General features: G+C 37.7%; 1 protein-coding gene across 1 annotated transcript in view; it reads right to left on the reverse strand.

Annotated features, from left to right (window-relative positions):
- The window catches only part of NUP54 (nucleoporin 54), a 33969-nt gene extending 11739 nt beyond the window's left edge, over nucleotides 1–22230 (reverse strand). Inside the window, exons 1-8 of the mRNA XM_061420537.1 lie at nucleotides 22027–22230; nucleotides 18349–18432; nucleotides 18105–18257; nucleotides 10055–10281; nucleotides 8188–8375; nucleotides 7288–7484; nucleotides 5539–5593; nucleotides 5026–5119 (exon numbers count right to left, since the gene is read on the reverse strand). Of these exons, the coding sequence (XP_061276521.1) occupies nucleotides 5026–5119; nucleotides 5539–5593; nucleotides 7288–7484; nucleotides 8188–8375; nucleotides 10055–10281; nucleotides 18105–18257; nucleotides 18349–18432; nucleotides 22027–22093 (1065 nt within the window). The 5' untranslated portion in view covers nucleotides 22094–22230. The remainder of the gene's footprint in view (nucleotides 1–5025; nucleotides 5120–5538; nucleotides 5594–7287; nucleotides 7485–8187; nucleotides 8376–10054; nucleotides 10282–18104; nucleotides 18258–18348; nucleotides 18433–22026) is intronic.
- Nucleotides 22231–23501: the final 1271 nt, after the last annotated feature.

The following is a 23501-nucleotide window of genomic DNA, read 5'->3' on the forward strand; positions in this document are numbered from 1 at the left end:
TGGTTCAGTGGTTAAGAATCCACTCGCCAATGCAGGAGACATGGGTTTGATCCCTGATCTGAAAAGATCCCACATTCCACGGAGTGACCACGACTGTGCCCACAACTGTTAAGCCTGTGCACCACAAACGAAGCCACTGCAATGAGAAGCCCACATACCGCAAAGCTAGAGCAGCCCTCGCTCTCTGCAACTGGAAAAGGCCATGTAGCAGTGAAGACTCGGCACAACCAAAAATAAACAAATTAATTAAAAAAAATAAACAATCAGTAGAAAAATCAACAAGAACTTAGAAGAACTGAGCAATCTATCAAACGGATCTCACTGACACCAACAGAAGACTCCAAGAACAGCAGAACACACATTCTTTTCATAGGCCTATTGATTAAAACCTTTACAAAGTTAAAAGAACTGAAATCATAACAAAAGTTCTCTGACCATAACAGAGTTAGACTAGATAACAACAGAATAAAAGGAAAATCTCCAAACACTTAAACCACAATAGTAAAATAGAACCATCAAAGGAAATAAAAAATATGGCACCTCCCTGGTGGTCCAATGGTTAAGACTCCGAGCTCCCAATGCAGGGGGCCTGGGTTCGATCCCTGGTCAGGGAACTAGGTCCCACGTGATGCAACTAAGAGTTCACACGCCACAACTAAAGATCACACGCGCCTCAAGGAAGATGAACGATCCCGTGTGCTGCAACTGGGGCCCGACACAGACAAATTTAAAAAAAATTTTAATGAATCAAAGATGACAAAGACAACATTATCAAAATTTGGGGGATTCAGGTAAAGCAGTACTTAGAAGAAAATTAATAGCATCAAATGCCTTTATTAGAAGTCTCAATACCCTAAGCTGCTACCTTAAGAGACTAGAAAAAGAAGAGAAAAATAAACCCAAAGCAAGTAGAATAAAGGAAATGGTTAAGAGCCAAAATTTATAAAACTGTAAACAGAAAACTAGAAAAAAAGTAAAACCAAGAACTTGCTCTTCGAAAAGATCAATAAAATTGACAAACTTCTAGTAAAACTGACAAAAATAAGCACAAATAATAGCTTCTTTGTCCTTACTTTCAAGAACTTTGGTCACACCCCATTTATAGTACTATGCACAACTCATTTTAAAAGTGATGCCAATAAATTCAGTGTACCTAGTCTAAGATAATCAGTCTGATTTCTGGTGTTGACCATAGGGTGATGTCCATGTGTAGAGTCTTCTCTTGTGTTGTTGGAAGAGGGTGTTTGCTATGACCAGTGCGTTCTGGCAACTCTATTAATAGTCTTTGCCCTGCTTCATTCCATATTCCAAGGCCAAATTTGCCTGTTACTCCAGGTGTTTCTTGACTTCCTACTTTTGCATTCCAGTCCCCTATAATGAAAAGGACATCTTTTTTGGCTGTTAGTTCTAGTAGGTCTTGTAGGTCTTCATAGAACTGTTCAGCTTCTTCAGAGTTACTGGTTGGGGCATAGACTTGGATCACCGTGATACTGAATGGTTTGCCTTGGAAACGAACAGAGATCATTCTGTTGTTTTTGAGATTGCATCCAAGTACCGCATTTCGGACTCTTTTGTTGACCATGATGGCTACTCCATTTCTTCTAAGGGATTTCCACCCACATTATATCTACGTAGTAGATATAATGGTCATCTGAGTTAAATTCACCCATTCCAGTCCATTTGAATTCGCTGATTTCTAGCATGTCAACGTTCACTCTTGCCATCTCCTGTTTGACCACTTCCAATTTGCCTTGATTCATGGACCTAACATTCCAGGTTCCTATGCAATATTGCTCTTTACAGCATCGGACCTTGCTTCTATCACCAGTCACATCCACAACTGGATATGTTTTTGCTTTGGCTCCATCCATTCATTCTTTCTGGAGTTATTTCTCCACTGAGAAATCTCCAGTAGTATATTGGGCACCTACTGACCTGGAGTTCCTCTTTCAGTATACTATCATTTTGCCTTTTCATACTGTTCATGGGGTTCTCAAGGCAAGAATACTAAAGTGGTTTGCCATTCCCTTCTCCAGCCAAAGATGGAGAAGCTCTATACAGTCAGCAAAAACAAGACTGGGAGCTGACTGTGGCTCAGATCATGAACTCCTTGTCGCCAAATTCAGACTTAAATTGAAGAAAGTAGGGAAAACCACTAGACCATTTAGGTATGACCTAAATCAAATCCCTTATGATTATACAGTGGAAGTGAGAAATAGATTTAAGGCACTAGATCTGATACACAGAGTGCCTGATGAACTGTGGATGGAGGTTCGTGACACTGTACAGGAGACAGGGACCAAGATCATCTCCATGGAAAAGAAATGCGAAAAAGCAAAATGGCTGAGGAGGCCTTACAAATAGCTATGAAATGAAGAGAAGCAGAAAGCAAAGGAGAAAAGGAAAGATATTCCCATTTGCATGCAGAGTTCCAAAGGATAGCAAGGAGAGAGAAGCAGAGTTCCAAAGAATAGCAAGGAGAGAGAAGAAAGCCTTCCTCAGGGATCAATCCAAAGATATAGAGGAAAACAACAGAATGGGAAAGACTAGAGATCTCTTCAAGAAAATCACAGATACCAAGGGAACATTTCATGCAAAGATGGGCTCGATAAAGGACAGAAATGGTATGGGCCTAACAGAAGCAGAAGATATTAAGAAGAGGTGGCAAGAATACACAGAAGAACTGTACAAAAAAGATCTTCACGGCCCAGATAATCATGACGGTATGATCATTCACCTGGAGCCAGACATCCTGGAATGTGAAGTCAAGTGGGCCTTAGAAAGCATCACTACGAGCAAAGCTGGTGGAGGTGATGGAATTCTAGTTGAGCTATTTCAAATCCTGAAAGATGATGCTGTGAAAGTGCTGCACTCAATATGCCAGCAAATTTGGAAAACTAGCAGTGGCCACAGGACTGGAAAAGGTCACTTTTCATTCCAATCCCAAAGAAAGGCAATGCCAAAGAATGCTCAAACCACCGCACAATTGCACTCATCTCACACGCTAGTCAAGTAATGCTCAAAATTCTCCAAGCCAGGCTTCAGCAATACGTGAACCGTGAACTTCCAGATGTTCGAGCTGGTTTTAGAAAAGGCAGAGAACCAGAGATCAAATTGCCAACATCTGCTGGATCATGGAAAAAGCAAAAGAGTTCCAGAAAAACATCTATTTCTGCTTTATTGACTACGCCAAAGCCTTTGTGTGGATCACAATAAACTGTGGAAAATTCTGAAAGAGATGGGAATACCAGACCACCTGACCTCCCTCTTGAGAAATTTGTATGCAGGTCAGGAAGCAACAGTTACAACTGGACATGGAACAACAGACTGGTTCCAAATAGGAAAAGGAGCACGTCAAGGCTGTATATTGTCACCCTGCTTATTTAACTTATACGCAGAGTACATCATGAGAAATGCTGGACTGGAAGAAGCACAAGCTGGAATCAAGATTGCCGGGAGAAATATCAATAACCTCAGATATGCAGATGACACCACCCTTATGGCAGAAAGTGAAGAGGAACTAAAAAGCCTCTTGATGAAAGTGAAAGAGGAGAGTGAAAAAGTTGGCTTAAAGCTCAACATTCAGAAAACGAAGATCATGGCATCCGGTCCCATCACTTCATAGGAAATAGATGGGGAAACAGTGGAAACAGTGTCAGACTTTATTTTTCTGGGCTCCCAAATCACTGCAGATGGTGACTGCAGCCATGAAATTAAAAGATGCTTACTCCTTGGAAGGAAAGTTATGACCAACCTAGATAGTATATTCAAAAGCAAAGACATTACTTTGCCAACAAATGTCCGTCTAGTCAAGGCTATGGTTTTTCCAGTGGTCATGTATGGATCTAAGAGTTGGACTGTGAAGAAAGCTGAGCACCAAAGAATTGATGCTTTTGAACTGTGGTGTTGGAGAAGACTCTTGAGAGTCCCTTGGACTGCAAGGAGATCCAACCAGTCCATCCTAAAGGAGACCAGTCCTGGGTGTTCATTAGAAGGACTGATGCTGAGGCTGAAACTCCAATACTTTGGCCACCTCATGCGAAGAGTTGCCTCATTGGAAAAGACCCTGATGCTGGGAGGGATTGGGGGCAGGAGGAAAAGGGGATGACAGAGGATGAGATGGCTGGATGCTATCACCGACCTGATGTACCTGAGTTTGGGTGAAGTCCAGGAGTTGGGATGGACAGGGAGGCCTGGCGTGCTGCAATTCATGGGGTTGCGAAGAGTCGGACAAGACTGAGCAACTGAACTGAACTGACGGAGTCTAAGATAAGGCCTGGGTATCATGTAACATTCAAAAACCATGTTGGAATTTTTAGCCAGAGAAAATACTAAGAAGAAAAAAATGATCATGATGTTCAAATATCTATAGGGATGTCATAGAAACATAGTGGTTACCTACAAAGCATGCCTGAGAAAATGGATATAAATTATAGTAAGACAGATTTTGAGTCAATGTAAGAAAGAGAACCAGCATCAATCAGTAAGCTGACAAAGAAATGGGTTGCTTCATAAAACAGAAGCGCTTCATTACTCAAATAGAGTCTGAATGAATATCTAATTAGGAGTTTCACATAAGAGGACTTGGAGGTGACCTCTAGAACCTTTAAGCATTTGATTACAAAAGTCTACTTTAAAAATGTTAAGATTTAAGCATTCAGTAATTTAAAATTTGCTTCGTTAACCTATGATTATAATGTACTATGACAACACAATCATAATTGTAGCCCTCATTTTTATAAGGCCCCATAAATAAAAGTGTTTAATAAAATAATCTTTTCAATTCCAGCCAAAGAATCAATAAGTCTATTTGCTAAAGTCAACAATTCTAAACTCATTGTTAAATCAGATTTACATGATTTTTGGAGGCTCTATAAATAAGTTGTGTAAAACTATAATTGTTAATTTGTAATATACACTATACTGTTTCTCGTAAGACAAAACAGTAACTAAAACACATGGTAAGAACCAAGGTCTGTAACCCTCTACTACTCCTAGGCCCAGAGAACGAAGCTAGATCCTTACATCTAATCTGGTCTGATGCTGCTTAGTCATCTGATCTTGAACCTTCAGTCTTCGAAGAAGTTCTTTGAAACCCACCATTGGTACAGGAATTAACCTGAAGAAACACAAATAGTCAATTTTCAGACCAAAGCCTATATTATTACAAAATACAAGGTAAGGTTTTCATAATAACATTCCTGTAATTTACATTTCTAGGGTTAAAAGGCAGATCTATGACTATGAAATCAAGTGTTAAACCACAGAGATTTCATCCAATCTGATTTTATGAGTGAGGAAATACAGTGTGGTCAAAATCTGCAGTATTAAATGCACATATATAATTAGGGCACTATGACTCAGATTTTAATCTTTTCGCCACACGATGCGGCCTGATTATAATCAGCATTCTTTAAAAAAGAATGAAAAGGAAGATAAACTCACTTTAAATGTAAGAATTATAGTTAACAGCTTGCATATGCTTCCCTGGTAGTAAATATTAGTCTGTATATAAAAACAAGATGAAGATACACTTACTTTTCAGAATCAGGGTTATCCACCTTGGCTTGTTCCCAGATAATAGGATCAACACCTACCATAAAAAAGAAATATTTTTTCTAAAAGGAACTATTTCCCATTTTTATAATATTTGTATGGGAAAGGCCCTCCTAAAGTGAGACACAAAACCTAAAATCTATAATGAAAAATGATTGTCAAATATGACCATAACAAGAACAAAAAATTGTTTTGTAGGATACAACTTAAAAAAAAAAAAAGTACCTCAAAAGCAAGTATCTATAATAGGATAATAGATTAATCTCCAGAATATAGGAAGAGCTCCTCTAAATCACAAAGACAAAAAAATAGAAAATGGGCAAAGAACATGAATAGGTAATTCACAAATATTATAAATGTGGCTAATATACAAAAAGCTGGTCAACTTTAGTAATAGGGAAATGCAAATGAAAGTAAGTATTAACTTTTTGCCAAAAGAGTGGAAAAATTAAAAAGACTGATTATCTCCATTGTTGGCAAAAATAGAGCAGAATGAGAAAACATTAGAAAAATAAAAAATGTGAGGAAAAGTAACACATTCCTATTATGAATGTAAATGGCTGAACTTGCTCTGGAGGGCAATTTGGCAGTACCTAAGAACAATACATAAAGTACTGCTGACCCTCTGATATCTGCAGAGGGTGGGGTTCAGGACCCACCCCACTCCCTGCAGATGCTCAAGTCCCTTGTAAGAAAGGGTATAGTATTAATAATATTTGCATATAACCTACACCCATCCTACCATACACTTTAAATCACTTGTGCGTTACTTATAATACCTAATACAATGAAATGCTATGAAAATAGCTGCCAAGGTACAGCAATTCAAGTTTTGTTTTTTTGGAACTTCCTAAAATTTATTTCCTGTTTTGGACCTGTGGTTAGTTGAAGGTGCAGATGTGGAGCCCCGGATACAGAGGGCTGACTGTATACATAATCTGGACTTGAAAATTTCACTACCAGGAATCTATTCTTAAAAAAAAAAAATTGCTGTGCATTTTAAGACAAGTTTACAAGGAGGTTAACTGTTACATAATTTATAATAGTGCAAAGGTAGAAATAGCCTAGAGGTTAAATCCAGTAAGGTACATCCACAGTATTCCACGCAGTTTTTTAAAAAGAGTAAGATTTATCTTTATGTACTGACATGGAAAGCATTAAGGAATACTATAAGCAGAAAGGCAGGTTGTAGTAAATGTGTAGTTCAGAATTCCTTTTTCAAGGACTTTATATATAAATATAGACAGAAATGCTTACATTAAAATCACAGATAAAGGATTGATAAAGTTCAATAAGTTATTAATAGTAGTTACTTCTGCGGAAGAGGTAAAGATCTGTCACTCAGTCAGTTGAGATATGCCATCTGGAATCTTTTACAGTGAGAACACATTCAGGTTTTACCTGAATACTCAGTTAAAATAAGACATAAGCTAAACAAAAATAAAATATTAAGACTGAATTATCTTTGGGTAGATGGATTATGGGCTATTTTCCTTTAGTTCATCACTGCCCAACAAAATTTCTAACAAACATAATTAGCTATACAATACAAAAAATTAAATAAATGAATAAGTACAATAAGAACATTCAAACCTACGTCCCAAATAAGCAGACGTGATAGGCTGACACTGGTTTCATTAACATTAATAACCAAGCAACAGCTCCCCAAATAGAGGAAGCATGTATTTCCAAACTTTTCATTTCCTCAACCCCATGACTCTGGAGACATACCAGCAGGAGGATTCTGTAAAAGCTGTTTGATCTGTGCAGGAGAAAGCTCTGTTCTAGTCATAGAAAGGGTTACACCAAGTTGCTGCAATTGTGTTTTAATATTGGTTTGTTCAAAATGGGCATACAATGTTGTAGCTGGAACTCTTCTCGAAGTACCATTTGGAGAACGTTCAACAACATAAATGACAACTTCTGTCCTGGGGGAAAGATAACCAAGTTATAAAATACGGAGCATATAACTCACAGCCACAAATATTAACGCAGTATGTGACTTTAGAAGGGTGCTAGCTGAATTCAGAAATGAGACAGACAAATAAGATGTTATCTGTAAAGGTATGTTTAGCTGCAAGTCCTATTTTAATTTTTTTTCCCCACCAGAATCAAGAAATACTTTGGAGATTCTGTTGAAACTTAATGGTTGCTTCATTGCAGTTTATAGAACAAAAAGTAAAATCTGATTTCAGTTCCTATATCTCACTAATAATTCTTCTAACCCAAAATATTCTAAAGCAAATGTCTTGCCACTAAGTATGACAATTATACACAGGACAAGGGAAGTTAGTATTTATCCATGAATGAACATGAACAGTCATCAGTTAAAACACTGCAGTAACATCTTTGTGGCCCCTGATTTGCACACAGCCACGATTATGTTTCCTCCTGTTTCTAAAGGAAAAATCAAAGAAATTATTAGCATCTAATAAGAAACCCAAGATTAAGAAAAAGACTTTTAAATAAATGTTTCTATAAATACTGAAGAATCACTAGCTAAGAAATAACATTCTGCTTTGAGATTTAATGTGTGCTTTAACAACAAAAACACTGTTTTTGTTGTGTTGTTGATCACTCTTTTTGAGCCAAGGTACACAGAAACAAATAGAACATTTAATGTATACTTACTGATCATCTGGCAATGTTTTAATACCCTCTACGTTTACAGTAAGGGTCTGGTTTCCTCCCAAAACTTTATGCAATGATTCTACCAATTGCTGTTGCTGGCTTCGAATATCTGTTTCTTTTTTGTTGAAAACTAAAACCACTAGCCCATCTTCATCTTTATTATTGGGCATGCAACTATAACCTACAGCCTGTGGAATGACAAAACAATATCAAAAACATGTACAGATCTCAAATCAAGTGTTTAATATTAACAGCTTACTATCTGCTAAAATGGGAAACACAGCTTAATGTCTGGTAACGAAGGAACTATGTAATGATTCCTTCCGCCACTCTGTGCCCTAGGAGGTCACAAGATTACAAAGAGAAACTTTCTTACCCAAGAATAACATACAGAGTGAAATTAAAATTTTCTCTCCTACAGAGTAACTAAATAGCTTTCTCCTCTGAAAACTGATACCCATTGTTGGGTGTTTCTGAACACTGTGGAAACAACTCTGCATGCCATAAATACGACTGCCAAAGTCATGGATCAAATGTAACTTACTTTTTACTATCTATCTGACTCATGGAATTTAAGCAAAGTTTAAAGACATATAAAGAAATGATTTACTAAATAAATACTTTTAAAGTACCATAATAATACCATCAATTTATAAATGCTACAAAGAATGTCTACATTATTTTATGGTTTCATGTAATATAGAACACGTTAGCTGTTTACATAATTTATTAAATATGACAAACTATACTTTTTTAGAATTATTCTTTTAGACATAAGTCTTTTTTCTCTTTTGTCATTTATAATGCAATTTTTAAAAAAGAATCTAAACTCACTTTAGACTACTTCACTATGCATTTTACCATATGTATATTAATATAGCAATTATAAAAAAATTAAATTGTTATATTCAACCTATGTCTACTACATATCTTTTAATATTAAATTTTCAACTATATACACTCAAAAGACATACTTTCTTTTTGCAGAGAGATGAGATAGAGATATTCTCTAACAAGATAGGTTGGTCCCTTTTTGTTGTTTAGCCATGTTCAAAGGTCTAATTTTCAGCCTTGCAATTCCAAACACCGACTTATATACACAATGATTAGGTTTAAGAGGCTGACATAGGCCAACAAAACTTGAAGAATATGGGAATATGTAATGATTCTTTCCACCAATCTGTGCTCTAAGATCACATAATTACAAAGAGAAACTTTCTTTGTAATTATTTAAAATGTAATATTTTAAATTTAAAAATTTAAAAATGTATTTAAAAATGTAAAAAATTTAAAAATGTAATCCTGTTTCCCAGGAACAACATTAACCTAGGGAGCGAAATTAAACTTTCCTTGGATTGCCACATAAACTGAACTGTAATACGCTAATTTTTTATGAAAAATACATCACCAAGCTGACCTAAGTACTCTCACTGACTGACGAGCAGAATGTCTAAGAAGTTAAATTCAAACAAGAAAGTTGTTTGGTAGGCATGGAATCAGAACAAAGAAAATGGACCATATTGTTGTAATGGCTTTCACATCCAGCTAAATTCTAGTTTTGGGTCTCCCCTTTACAGGTGCCAAGCAGACCATTTAACATTTTTTTCCTGTTAAAAATGACACTCTAGTCACACTTTTCTTCAGTCATATCCTAGCCATCTCAATCACACATACATAAGAAATTACTCAATTTTATCTCAATTTCATATTTCTGTACTTTTAAAACCAAAGTGTTGTTACTGTACCATGTTCACCAAGTACTAAAAAAAAAAAAAAACCAAGCAATTGTTTCCTTAGTATTATTTTAACCCAAATATCACATTCTCTCATACACTCTTCAAGTGATGATCAAAAGCAGTATCAATACCTTAAACCGGCAAAAGGGATTTTCTAGTGTGAATTCCACGGGTGGAATGTTATTGTTGAAATATCCTTTTCCTGTTCCCCAGAAGGCTTGTAGTTGATTCCATTTTGCCAAAATAGCATCTCTCTCATCTCCCAGTAGTGTTGGAGCAGAAAGGGCACTTGCAGTATTTATCAGCTGGTTGGACTGGGCAGGAGCTTGTGTAGGCTGACTGAAGAGACCACCTAATGCTAAAAATTTACCCCCCAATTAGTTTTTTTTTTTTTTTAATCAATCAATTCAGATGCTAGATACAGTTAGCAGAATAAACCCCACCACCTCACCCCAAAAGATCCACATCTTAATCCCCAGAACCTGTAAATATGTTACCTTGCACAGAGAAAGGGACTTTGCAGACATGATTCAATTAATTAAGCTGAGACCATCCTGGATTATCAGAGTGAGTTCAACATAATATAAGCATCCTTAAAAGGGAAGAGGAAGGTCAGAGTCAAAGTGAGATTTGCAGATGCTATGCTGCTAGCTTTGAAGATGGGGAAAGGAGCTATAAGCCAAGAAATGTGGACTCCAGAAGCTGGACAAGGCAAGGGAATGGATTCTCTCCCAGAGCCTCCAGAAGTAATGCAGTCTTCTCAGTGCCTTGATTTTAGCTCAGTGAAACTTTTTTCTGGTTTTCTGATCTCCAGAACTGTAAGGTAGTATGTTTTAAGTTATAAAGCTTGTGACATTTAGCTACGGCAATAATAGAAAACTAATATGCTAGGACAATCTTTATAATGTCAAAGTGGCATGTCTAATATCATCTTAATGCAACCAGTTCCATTAGACACAAATTAGATTCATGAATTAATACTAGACCCACACCAAAAAAAGGTTAAAGTCTGTGAAGTTGCAGAATTATTTTTTAAAACAACATTTACTACTGTTATATTTATACAATATATACAAATTGGAGGACACAAAATAAGCAAAAAGAATAATTATATCAATGTCATGTAATATCAGCTTAATAAACAATTTCATTTTCTTAGTGCAAAGAAATATATAGTGAAAAAAAATCAACAAATGGACAAATCCTAAGCTAAAGCTTTAGCTGGCTGTGTAACTTTAGACAAGTCACTTACCCCGTGTTACAATTTAAAGAAGGGCTGAGTTGTTAGATCAGTATTTCCAGAGTGCTAGATAAGGAAATAACCTTGGTACATGAAACTATAGATGTCAAGCAATAGTGGAATCACTAAATGAAGTAAATCATATAACAAAAACTTCTTTTAATTAATTATATATATAATTGTCATCTCATGTCATCTGCTTATCTCACTTTGTAACAAAGGGGCGAACAAATCTAAGACTCAAGAGCTTAAGCAAAGGTATCAAGCTAGAATTCACACTATTATATTTTCTGTGGACTTAAGTTCAATTATTGTTTCTTTATAGCAAGTGATACTGGTTTTCCATTTGTAGCAGTAGTATTAACTTTTCTTTCAAAATAAACACATTTAATGTTTAAAAGTAAATTGATTTAAAGAAAATTATTTAACAAGAATACAAATAGTATGTAGATAAAATAAAAATCATGAATACCAAAATGACCTAAGTTTTAGGACCACTATATTGGATGACATTTAAGTTTTCCTTCAGCTCTAAAGATTGTAAGTACCACAAGGCCAGTGGGCCTTCTACAGGGCTAAAGAGAGGCTGCTGTTACCCTCCACACGAGTATTATTAATTCCCAAATGGGCATTTATGAAAATGGAAAAGAAGTGGACGAGAAGCCAGAAGACTTGAATACTGATTTACTATAAGCTCTCTGTAGCCTCTAACAAAAAATCCCTAGGCTTTATCATCCTCAGTTTTTAAGTAAGATTAGCAAACTATAATCTGTACTAATCTACACTTTACATTGGATTCCAACCACACTAGTCTACTCAGAGTGCACTAGCGAGTAGGCATTTGAGAAACACAAATAACAAAATCTAATAGATTCTTTGAAAGCCTTACCATATTAGACTTCTCACACCATTCTATCTTTTCAGGGCAGGGCCCTCATGCTATTGAAAATCTTCAGCTTTCATGGAATACATATCCTCCTTGAAAAACTATTCTCCCTTAGATTTCCTGACAATATAGTCTCCTGGTTTTATATATCATACATATATGTTAATACATACTTTCATTTATTCTTGCACCATGTATTCATTCAACAAGTATTTACTGAATACTTCCTAAGTGTCAGACAGAGAGGCAAAAACTAAGGATATGGTGGTAAACAAGACTGGTTCTTTAAACAAACTGAACACTTAGGAAGTATTCAGTAAATACTTGTTGAATGAATACATGGTGCAAGAATAAATGAAAGTATGTATTAACATATATGTATGATATATAAAACCAGGAGACTATATTGTCAGGAAATCTAAGGGAGAATAGTTTTTCAAGGAGGATATGTATTCCATGAAAGCTGAAGATTTTCAATAGCATGAGGGCCCTGCCCTGAAAAGATAGAATGGTGCAGGAGACCTGGGTTCAATCCCTGGGTTGGGAAGATCCCCTGGAGGAGGGCATGGCGGCCCACTCCAGTGTTCTGGCCTGGAGAATCCCCATGGACGGGGGAGCCTGGCGGGCTACAGTCCATGGGGTCACAAGGAGTCGGACATGACCGAGCAACTAAGCATAGCACAGAACAGTGTGTTAAAAAAAAAAAAAAAAAAGAAGAAGTAGAGGCCCTGAGAGTCCTAAATGAGGGAGCTAATCAAGCCTGGGGCAGGAGGGTCAAGAGAAGGCTACTCCATTAGAACTTCAGCTAAGGTCTAAAAGAAGTAGTCAGCCAGGCCAGGGGTAGCAGCAAAGAATAACAGCATATGCAAATCTATGTGTCAAAGAAGAGGGGAAGATGAGCTGGCAAAAGGAATATGGACTACTAAACAAGAGGGTAGGAGAAAAAAAAGATCAGACTATAACTGAAGCTGAGGGCTCACACAGGCCAAAAATGTGACAATCTCAGCATCAAAAAGAATAATGAATGTAACCAACTCAAACATATCCAATTTATTAATCTCATGCATTCAAAATGATAATTTTTAAAAGTAAAAGTAAAAAATTTAGAAAACTCTCAACTCCTTGGATACCACTGGAAATAATCAAGAACCAAAAACTTCTTACAAATACTATCAATTAAAAAGAAAGAATTTATTATGCCTTTCCTATACAAATTCTATTTCAGGGTGACCAAGCAGTCTTGTGGGGAAAAGGGATAAAGAAAAACTCCTTTTACAGAAGAATTTCAGTGTGGAAGACAGGGCAGAATTAGAAAGTCACCATTCTGCAACTCCTAATAAAGTAAACGATTGAGGCGATGACCATCAATTAATGAGCGCATTATGTTAAGAATGATGGGGAACTTTATAGATCAGCTCTCACCACCTGAACCAACTGGTCAATCTTAGCATCTCTAAAGGAGACAGCCTCTTAACAGGAAGCACACAGCACCACCTGCAGAGTATTCATGCTAAAAAGTCAAACTTAATTCTTTATTACCTAAAAGCTAACTTCATTCACCAGAAATATGGGGCATAAAGTTAAATGATTCTACGAGGAAACAAAGAAATGTAGAATAGGGGATATTTCACAGAACAACTGGTTCAATTTCTTCAACAATTCATGAGCCAGGTTAAAAAAAAAAAAAAAGAAACCTTAAGTAAGAAACTATCTATACTAAAAAGAATTCTCTATACTAACAGACATAACAAGAAAGTAAATGTGTGACTTTGGATCATGATTTCAACAAGCCAACTGAAGAAAACTTTACTGAGACATAAGGGGAAATCTGATTAAGACCTGGGTATTAGATGATACCAAGGAGTTGTGAGTTGGAATGACTCCATGGTTTTAAAGAGAAAAGTACAGTAAAGCAGTAAAATAAGTGTATGTTAGACTTTTTCACAATTTAAGAACAGTGGATGTTCAGTGGATTTGAGAGATTAATGACCTTAATTACTTGATTGGGCTTCCCTGACGGCTCAGATGGCAAAGAATCTGCCTGCAATGTGGGAGACCAGGGTTCGATCGCTGGGTCAGGAAGATCCCCTGGAGAAGGGGATATAATAGCCACTCCAGTATTATTGCCTGAAGAATTCCGTGGACAGAGGAACCTGGTGGGTTACAGTCCAGGAGGTTGCAAAGAGTCAGACACAACTGATCAACTAACACACACACTTGAATGGGTAAAGAAAGAATTTAGAAACCAAACAGTGTAGTCTAAGAGGTAACAGAAGATAGCAGCGGGGGATCCCATTCTTTTACATCTGTTCCAAGTAGATTATGAAGGGGAGAAGAGAGTGATAGGCAGCAATAGCTGAAGTGAGATGTGAAATAAAAGTTGTTTTGTTTTCACTGTTAAAAGAAAAAAAAGAAATTTCAGACTGTTTAAATGTGGATGAGAATAATCCTTGGATAGAGAAGCTGAAGACTTTTTTTTGGTGGGGAGTAAGAGGTGGAATGGGGCAAGGGGTTGCTGGGAAAAATAATCCACAGCACAAGGGGCCGCAGAAGGTGGGAGGATATGAGATCCAAAGCACAGGTGCAAAGAGAAAAGAATGGATACAGAGGGAGATAAACTAGATTTGGCAATGGGCAGCTGAAGGAATTACAATGAGAGCTTCTGTTTTCTCTCTGAAGTAGAGGTCGAGGCCATCTGCTAAAAGTGAGAACAGAGAATTTGAGATTTGAAGAGAATAAAGGTTGAAAATAACTTGTAGAAAGCAAGAGAATAGTCTGAAAATAGAAACCTCACAGGATTACCAAGCAATGTTGAGGGCCCAACTTGGGTTGGTGATTAACAATTTGGAGGTACTATTCAATCTCCTGTACTGTATGATTTTTTCAAGCAGTATCTAAATAGATACCGGGCTTACACAGGCTTCATCTTGTTCTTTCAGGGAAACGTGATACAAGGATAAGAAAGTTTAGCATCTTGGTAAGAGTGACTGAAATGGAAGGACAAGGACTCTTAAGCTAGTAAGAACAGTGAAGGAGGTGATTAAGTGTAGAAAGTGTCAGTGGTCTAAACATCAAAACAAGGTCTAAAAACAGCTATGTTGAAAGTACCTGACAAGGTAGGCTTAAAGAGCAAAGGTTGTGGGATGTTTACATTAGTGAATTATGGAATTAGAACAGTTTCAGATGTTGCCAAAGTCCAAGGTAAGAATTGTGGCTAAAGTGAAATGGAGGTCTTCGGACTAAAACGCTGGTATGACTGTCTGAGTACATACGTACGTGAATGCTAAAATAACTCAGATTGACAGCACAAGTCGAAAAGCAAAACTCAGAAGAAGAAGATAGCGCTAAGTGGTGTCCAACTCTTGCGATCCCATAAATTATAGCCTGCCCTGTTCCCCTGTCCATGGGATTCTCCAGGCAAGAATACTGAGTGGGTTGCCATTTCTTTCTTCAGGGGAACTTCCTGATCCAGGAATTGAACCCAGGTCTCCTGCACTGCAAGCAGATGCTTTACTGACTGAGCCACTCAGCAAAACTCAGAGCCAGCTGCCAAAGTGTTCAATGAATAAGTACTGTCCAGGAACTCAGCAGATAACCGAGATTAGGCATATCAGAGGCAGTGTAATCAGACAGCAAGCACCTTGTACAAACAGGAGTTTTTAAAAAATGATGCAAAGTTTCACAATCTTTACAGAGTAAACTCAAACTCCTTACAACAGCAGGTCCCAAATTCACCACACTGTGCCAGGCATTCATGCCTTTGTCAATGTTAGTCCCTCTGCCTAGAATACCCTTTTCTGACTTTATCCAGCCATCTAAGTCCCTTAAGAGTCGCCTTTTCCTCTACATTCCAAAGCACTTTGTATGGTGTATTTTAGTGCTTTCACACACATATTTTTTATAACTGAATGTTTATTAGACAATCTAATTGAAAGTTTGTTACTCTATCTCCTTATAGACTATGAGTAACCTTATAAACCCAGTATATATACCCTATATACCCAGAGTCTTGACCTAACAACACACACTTAGAGGAGAATGAGCCCTTTCCATTCTGAAAATGAATAGCACCAGATTCAAACTCCTGTTTTTCCAAAGACAAATAAGTGTAACTATAATAACATAGTTGAAGAGACTTCATGCCAAGAAACAAAGAAAAAACTTCATTTTTCCTTTCCTCTTCTTAACTATTTGGATTTCCACCTAACTTCCTATTGTTGCAGGAGGAGAGTAAGAAAGATATATTACTTTATTGTAACACAAGAATGAAAAATTCTATTTTCTTCATTTTATTGGTTAATAATTCTTGAAATTCATATTTAATAAGTTACTAAGCTTCAATGACTGATTAGAGTGAATTCTAGCCAATCAATCAAGTCACCTAAGAAAAATGAAACAGGAGTGATTTTAGGAGGTAGCGAACTGCAGAAAAGCAAACGGAGCATTACAGACGAAGTCAAGGAACCTGTATCTGTTTTCCGGTACAACATCTCAGAAGACGCATGGACAAGGCACAATTCTCTCAGTTATCTCTCTCCATCTATAAAATGGAGGTAATAAGAGTTCTATTTCATAGAGTTCTTGTGATAATTAAATATACTAATCCATACAAGATAAAGGGCTTCCCTGGTGGCTCAGTTGTAAAGAATCTGCCTACAATGCAGGAGACCCACGTTCAATCCCTGGGTCAGGAAGATTTCCCGGAGAAAGGAATGGCTACCCACTCCAGTATCCTTGCTTGGAGAATTTCATGGACAGAGGAGCCTGGTGGGCCACAGTCCATGGGGTCACAAAGAGTCGGACACAACTGAGTGACTAAGCATATAAGCATACATACATACATACAAGATAACCCTGGAACATACTGCCACACCAGCTAGTAAGGAAGTTATCAAAGACTAATTCTACACATGTACCAACATGACTTGGGAACCAACCTGAAGAGGCTTACACTGGCTAAAGATGGAACAATTTAAATATCAATATGGAAAATAGCAATGGACTGAAAAATATCAAATAATTTAAATACTTCAGTTCCTGATATTTAAAAAAAAGGTTACCTTTGGAGAAGAATAGGGAACCAAATCTTTATTTTGAAAGTTAGGAATAAAGGGAAATAATTATTCAAATAGTAGATGAGGAGAAGTTTCTCTTTACAGAAGTATTTCAACAAATAAAGGGAAAAGGAAGCACACAGTTGGAATGCCATTTGGCAACCCCTAATGAATTAATGGATCTTGGTAATCATCACCAATGGCCACTGGTAACATCACAAAAAATAGAGACAATCAGACATTATATGCCTCTTGATAAAAAAAAATAACACTATTTATAAAGTAGGCTTGCAAACAAAAAACTTAATGATCAATATAAATAACCCCTTACATCCAACCCAATTTACAAGAAATACAGAGGACAAAGGTATGTTAACTATACAAAAGGAATGCAATCATAAAGTCCTGACTGTCAACTTCTATAGGACAAATGATCTGATTTCATCAACAAATTGAAAAATAAAAAAGAAAACTAAAAAGGGGGACTTACAGAGATTTAAGACAAATCAAAGTGAACAATACTGTTCACACACTTGAGTAACAAAACCATAAAGAAAAGTAAGGAAGTGATCAACATAAAAAGCAAAACTATTTCCTCTGATGGGGAAACGACTAGGAGAATGTGGAGGGTTTCTGAAGTGGCTGGTTAGGGTCCACCTCCTGACATGGGCAGTGGTTACAAAGGGCATTCATCTTATAAACAATCCGTGAAGCTGTATTTCTGTACAGCTTTACATACCTGTGTCATGTTTACGAACAACAAAAACTTTAATAGAATGACACTAAACACAGAGGTCTTATAATCATGCCAATCTGTCTTTTCCCCAGTTGCTATCATTATATTTGAACATGAGAAGTAGCTTTTGGAATCCTATGGAATATGATATTTATAACTCCTCCCCCAAAAAAGGTATCTACTCAAATGTTTTGAACAGTGACTAAATAATATTATCTACGTTGTTATGGTTTCATATCTGAAAATGAAAACCTCTTGTACTTACTAGTCTGTTGCTGCTGTTGCTGCTGCTGCGTATTAAATCCTCCAAATCCAAGTCCGGTCCCCAGACCAGTACCTAAGCCAGTACTAGTTCCAGTTGTCGTGCCAAAACCAGTCCCAAATCCAAAACCTTTGTTCTGAGTACTACCAAAGAATCCTTTGAATGAAAAATTAGCAATTTTAAGTTAAAAAAGATATCTGATCTGTAGCTCATTTTCTTCTACAAATGATATAAGATATCTTCTTACCAGTAGTGCCTGTGTTAGCTGGAGTAGAAAAGCTGAATGCAGAACTCGCTGTGGTAGACGTTGTCCCAAATCCTCCAAACCCACCTAATTAAAAAAGCATAAATAAAATAGAAATGAAGAATTTTTGAATACATACGAGGTAATTTCTTTTCCAAATTATGTAAGTATTTGCCACAATGCAATATATACCTTTCAACTAAAGAGGTGATTAAGTTATGGCTAAGAAAACATGTTAATAAGCCTATTTAGTCAGTGTTTGTGTACACTAAAATGACTATGTACTTTTAGAGCAGGGGTTGCAAATTCAAATGTCTACAAGACACAGGCTGTTAATATTAATGAAATAGGCTAGGTGTTTACTGACTGGTGGAACTGATCAATGTGGACAGTTTTTTTAAAAGGCAGCAGTTCCTAAATTCCAACAGATGACTGCTACAGGAGAATGGTAGTTGAGTAGTGTTTTATGTTCCCATTTTCCCCAAGAGAAATAGAAAAATTTAGATTTTTTAAATGTGAAATTTACATAATTTTAAACCCGAATTCAACTAATTTTTTGCAACTAATTCAAATATTTTTAAGACAGTGTGATAAACATCATATCAGCAGACTGTGTTGCCAGTTTGCAACCTTGGTTTTGGTGAATTAATTTATATTCTAACTTACATTTCTACTTGGTCTCCATCAAGACTAAGCAACTTTTCAAATTAAACATACCAATATAATGACTTTTATACAACAAGAATGTTACCTCTTGAAGAGATACAGAAAAAAAAAAAAAAATCAAAGGCGGTAGTGGCCTCAAAGGAGAGCAGAGCCATCACCAGACCCTGCACCACAGTTTGGGAACTGACAGATACACAAATTTCATTTTCAGATAAATCTAAAGACAAAATTAATCTTTACCGATGCAACTTGACATATGAGTGGAGTGGAATGCTAGCCAATCTAAAATTGCTTTTTCTCCCCTTACTGTCAGAATTTGATTACCAATGAGATTGCCAAAAAAGACTTTTAAGACAGATGTTTGAACCATTAGTCCTCTCTGAGTTATACTACAGACTTTCTGGGATTCTAATTTTCAATCTCATATATTTCTGGCATAAGAGACAGAGATTCATTAATACTGTAATATAAGAGATACAAAAAGGAAAAAACTCACAGCCCATGATAGTCATCATATGATTCTGACTGGGAAAATTATTCAAGAGTAGACTACATGTTGCATCCAGGTACAACCAAATACTCTATTTATTTGCAGATTCTACTGTGGTACTGCAAACTGCAAACATTTTGATAAAAATCACCTAAAATACTAAATATTGTTCCTAATCTTTTTCATTACTTCTAAGTGTCACAGAAAAACTAAGATATAGTCTGAATTGGCTATACGATAAAAGCACTGGTATCTTAACATGCTCCACAATATGAAAAATACTTATTAATAATAATGGATCTGCCAGGATATAAAATTTAAAAAGTAAACAAGAATTTCAATCAATCCTTTGCTGAAGACTAAGTTAATGAACGTACGTAGAAGTAGTTAAAACAGTTATCACAACTCAAAACTTAACAGTGACAACTCCAAATGAACATGAAATCAAGCAAATACCAACTGGTTTATTTATTGTTCTTGAGTTACAAGCTGGGTGGGTTTGTTCGGAAACACAAATTTCAGAATAATGTTTCTGTTTTACCCAGTGCCAATTTTAAGCAAAGAAGGAAAAGTAAACATACCAAACAACAGTGATATGTGATCACTTTAAATATACCTTAATGATAACTGATTGTTTAATCTTTGGAATACTCAAGTATTCTTCAAAAATGTTTTCAAATCAAATGCCAAGGTCATATTCACATTGCAGTAACAAGTGACTGCACAAAATGCCAGACTTCCAAATAGGTCTTAGGGAATAAATCATGATTACCAAATGCATATAATTGGCATGGGCATAAGTGGCATATGTTAGAGAATATGAACAATAAATTCATATACGAGCAGCTGAAGAACAAGACTTTTCTATAGGGTCATTGTATGCAAGGTACAGAGACCTACTTAAAATTTTTTCATATATATATATAGACACACATATTATAGTTTGTGTTTTGCAGAATTTTCAATGAGCTTCAAATGATCTATATAGATACAAAATCTTCAAAATTATCTTTTTTAGTGCAAAGATGTCTAGCCTACATTTTAGAAGTCAGTGCTACCTGAAAATACATCAAACTGCTCTGGTCATTTCTCAAAAAATCCAGTAAAGAACTGGGGATTCTTACTATAATTACATTATCTTACAGAAGTATCCTAATCTGCTCAGTTTATTAAAGAAAGACATTATTATTATTATACAGATTAAAAAACAAGACAGGTTGCTGCTGTTCGTATAAGATTTGTTTCTCTCAGGAAAGACAAAGACAATCAAATGAAATTCCAATGAAAGATGCAGGAAAAATGGGGGAAAAAAATGACTGCAGGAGTCCAAGAATTCCAGGAAAACGGGCCTGACTGTTGAACTTATATTTTGAAGAGATATTTAATAATTTGGAAGACGTATTACACTCAAAATAAAAATCCACTCCAATTTCATATCACTCGGAAGGTATATTCTACTCAATCAAATGCAAATTTAACAAAGGAATATTATATAATAACTTGCAAGACTTCCCCAAACCAAATCTTTTAAGAGTCAAAACCTAATACAAATGTTTTTGATTCGACGTTAGGAAATGATTTTCCTTTCCTTATTAAACAAGTCTCTGTTCTTTCTCAAACTCTGGAACCACAAAATATTCTTGGACTCCAGCTCCCAACATTCGTTACACAGACGACCCGCATATCTACCTGCACTTGCCAGACTGTTACCAAAATTGAACGGAGTCGCCGAGGTGGTAGAAACACCGAAATTCCCAATATTAAAGTTCACTGCAGGATTAGCAGTTAATCCGAAACCCCCAAAATTAAACCCACTGGCGGTGGAGTTGGCAGTCTCAAGCCCACCAAATCCTGATAGGCGTGCAGGCAAAGAAACAAACAATTTTAAAAGGGGAGAGAGGGAAGAAAAAAGAAAAAGAAAGCAAGATAAGGATTAGAAGAGTCTGCAGGAGGTTTCATAGAAGTGAACAAAGACAAACCCTGATTTTGCTCCAACATGAGTTAAGAAAGCCTAGGAGGCGGGGACAGGAGGAAGGGGCAGGAGTCTGCAGTCCCGCAGCGAGAAGCTAAAGGGCCAGGGCCAAGGGAGCCGCAGGGCAGCGCCTCAGGCTCCCCAGCCGGATCCTCGCCGAACCCAGCAGCGGGAAACCCTCGACGAGTTCGCCCAAGTCCCGGAGGCTGCGGCGGGGAGGGGAGGGAGGACGGGTCTCTGGCAAAGAGTGAGAGAAGCCTCCTCGGGTCTCTCCGAGCCCGACTCCCGGATGGCGGGAAACGAACCCTAGGAGGAGAGGGGCCTGCGGGGCCCCACCCGCGCGCGCGAGCACCGGGGTTGGGCCCCCATTCCTCCCGTGGCCTCCTCAGGAGCCGCCGTCGCCCGCTCGGCTGCCGCCCGCCCTTTTCCGAAGCCCCCAAAGTCTCCGCGCGGGCAGGAGACCCCAGGATCCCCAAGCCGAAGAGTCTCGGACGGAAGGGCCGGACCGAAGACCTCCCTCCTCGCCGGGAGAAGATCCGGGGCAGTCACTCACCCGCGGGAGCCGCGGTGGCTGCAGCGGTACCTGAAGTGCCAGACGGAGTACCAAAGTTGAAGGCCATGTCGCGGGAGCAGGGGACCAAGGTGCTGCTCCCGCGACACTCGGTGCACTCCGCTTTTCAATCCGGCGAAGAAACCGCCTTCAGACCAGGGAGTTCCGCCTCTTTTCTGGCCTAGCCGTAGAGGCCGGAACGCTGGAAAGGCGTAGCGGCTGGAGGGTGGAGAGGGAACGCCCCCGGCCCGGCTAGCTTCCGGGAGCCTTGTGGCTTCACCCGGCGTGGAGCTTCACAGCCTAAGTGAGATACCGGGAAGCCTGCTGTGACCTGCCGCCCGAGAGCCTTTAAAAACGGCTTTTGGGAGGCCCCCTTGGGAAAGATGTGCAAGCAGGCTGAATGCCAGTGTCTAATGAAGACAGGGTAGGAAAGAAAGCTAAATCCTCCTCCGTAGTGGAAAGTCAATGTGAAAGTCGCATCCGACTCTGCGACCCCATGGACTGTAGCCCGGTAGGCTCCTCGTGGAATTCTCCAGGCAAGAAGCTGGAGTGGGTTGCCATGCCCTTCTCCAGGGGATTCCCGACCCAGGGATCGGACCCACCTCTGCGGCATTGCAGGCAGATTCTTTACCATTTGAGCTACCCGAGGACGCCCTTGGAGAGTCAATGGAACATTCACCAAGCACCAAGTCACTTAAAGTTACGGGGTAATAGTGGGGGTGGGGCGGGGGGAGAAAAAGGGAGAAAGAAGTGCCTTTGGGAATTTAGGTTTTGGTGTTTTTTTTTTTTTTTGTAGAATTCTTGGTAGGTAGGGTGGAAGGAAAGTTCAATAGGGAGGGAACATAGCGGTACTTATGACTGATTTATGTTGATGTATGGCAGAAACCACAACATTGTAAAGCAGTTATCCTCCACTTAAAAATAAATTTAAATTAGAAAAAGAGAGTAGAGGGAGAAAAGAATTCTTGGTGGACACTTTGTAGAATTATGTGATTCTTAAATCTATGTGCTTTTGTAACTTTAATACAAGTAAAACCAACAAAAAAGCCATATGTCTATTAAAATTGTCTTTGGACCTAGCAATGCTACTTCCAGGAATTTATTTTGTAAATTGTTTGGCAAAATTAATGGAATACAGGTTATCTGTTACAACACTGTTTATAATAACACATGATTGGAAACAGTGTTTTGCCTAAATAGTTGCATTCATACAAAGGAATGCTATTCAGCGATGCAATAGGAACAGTAAAGCTCTGTGTACTGAAAAGAAAGATCTCAACGATAAATTACATAAACAACACCTTGAATATGGTATGCTACAATTTCGGTGGGGAAAAAAAGAGGGCTAGAATATGTAATTACACATATTTGTATAAAATATACCTGGAAAGTTACGTTTTTAAAAATGAATAACTTTGGTTTTCTGAGAAGATGAACTGGGTGGCAAGGAGATGGGGTGGAGGAAAACTTTGCAGTAT

This window comes from Bos javanicus, chromosome 6, assembly GCF_032452875.1.
Source record: "Bos javanicus breed banteng chromosome 6, ARS-OSU_banteng_1.0, whole genome shotgun sequence".
NCBI lineage: Eukaryota > Metazoa > Chordata > Mammalia > Artiodactyla > Bovidae > Bos > Bos javanicus.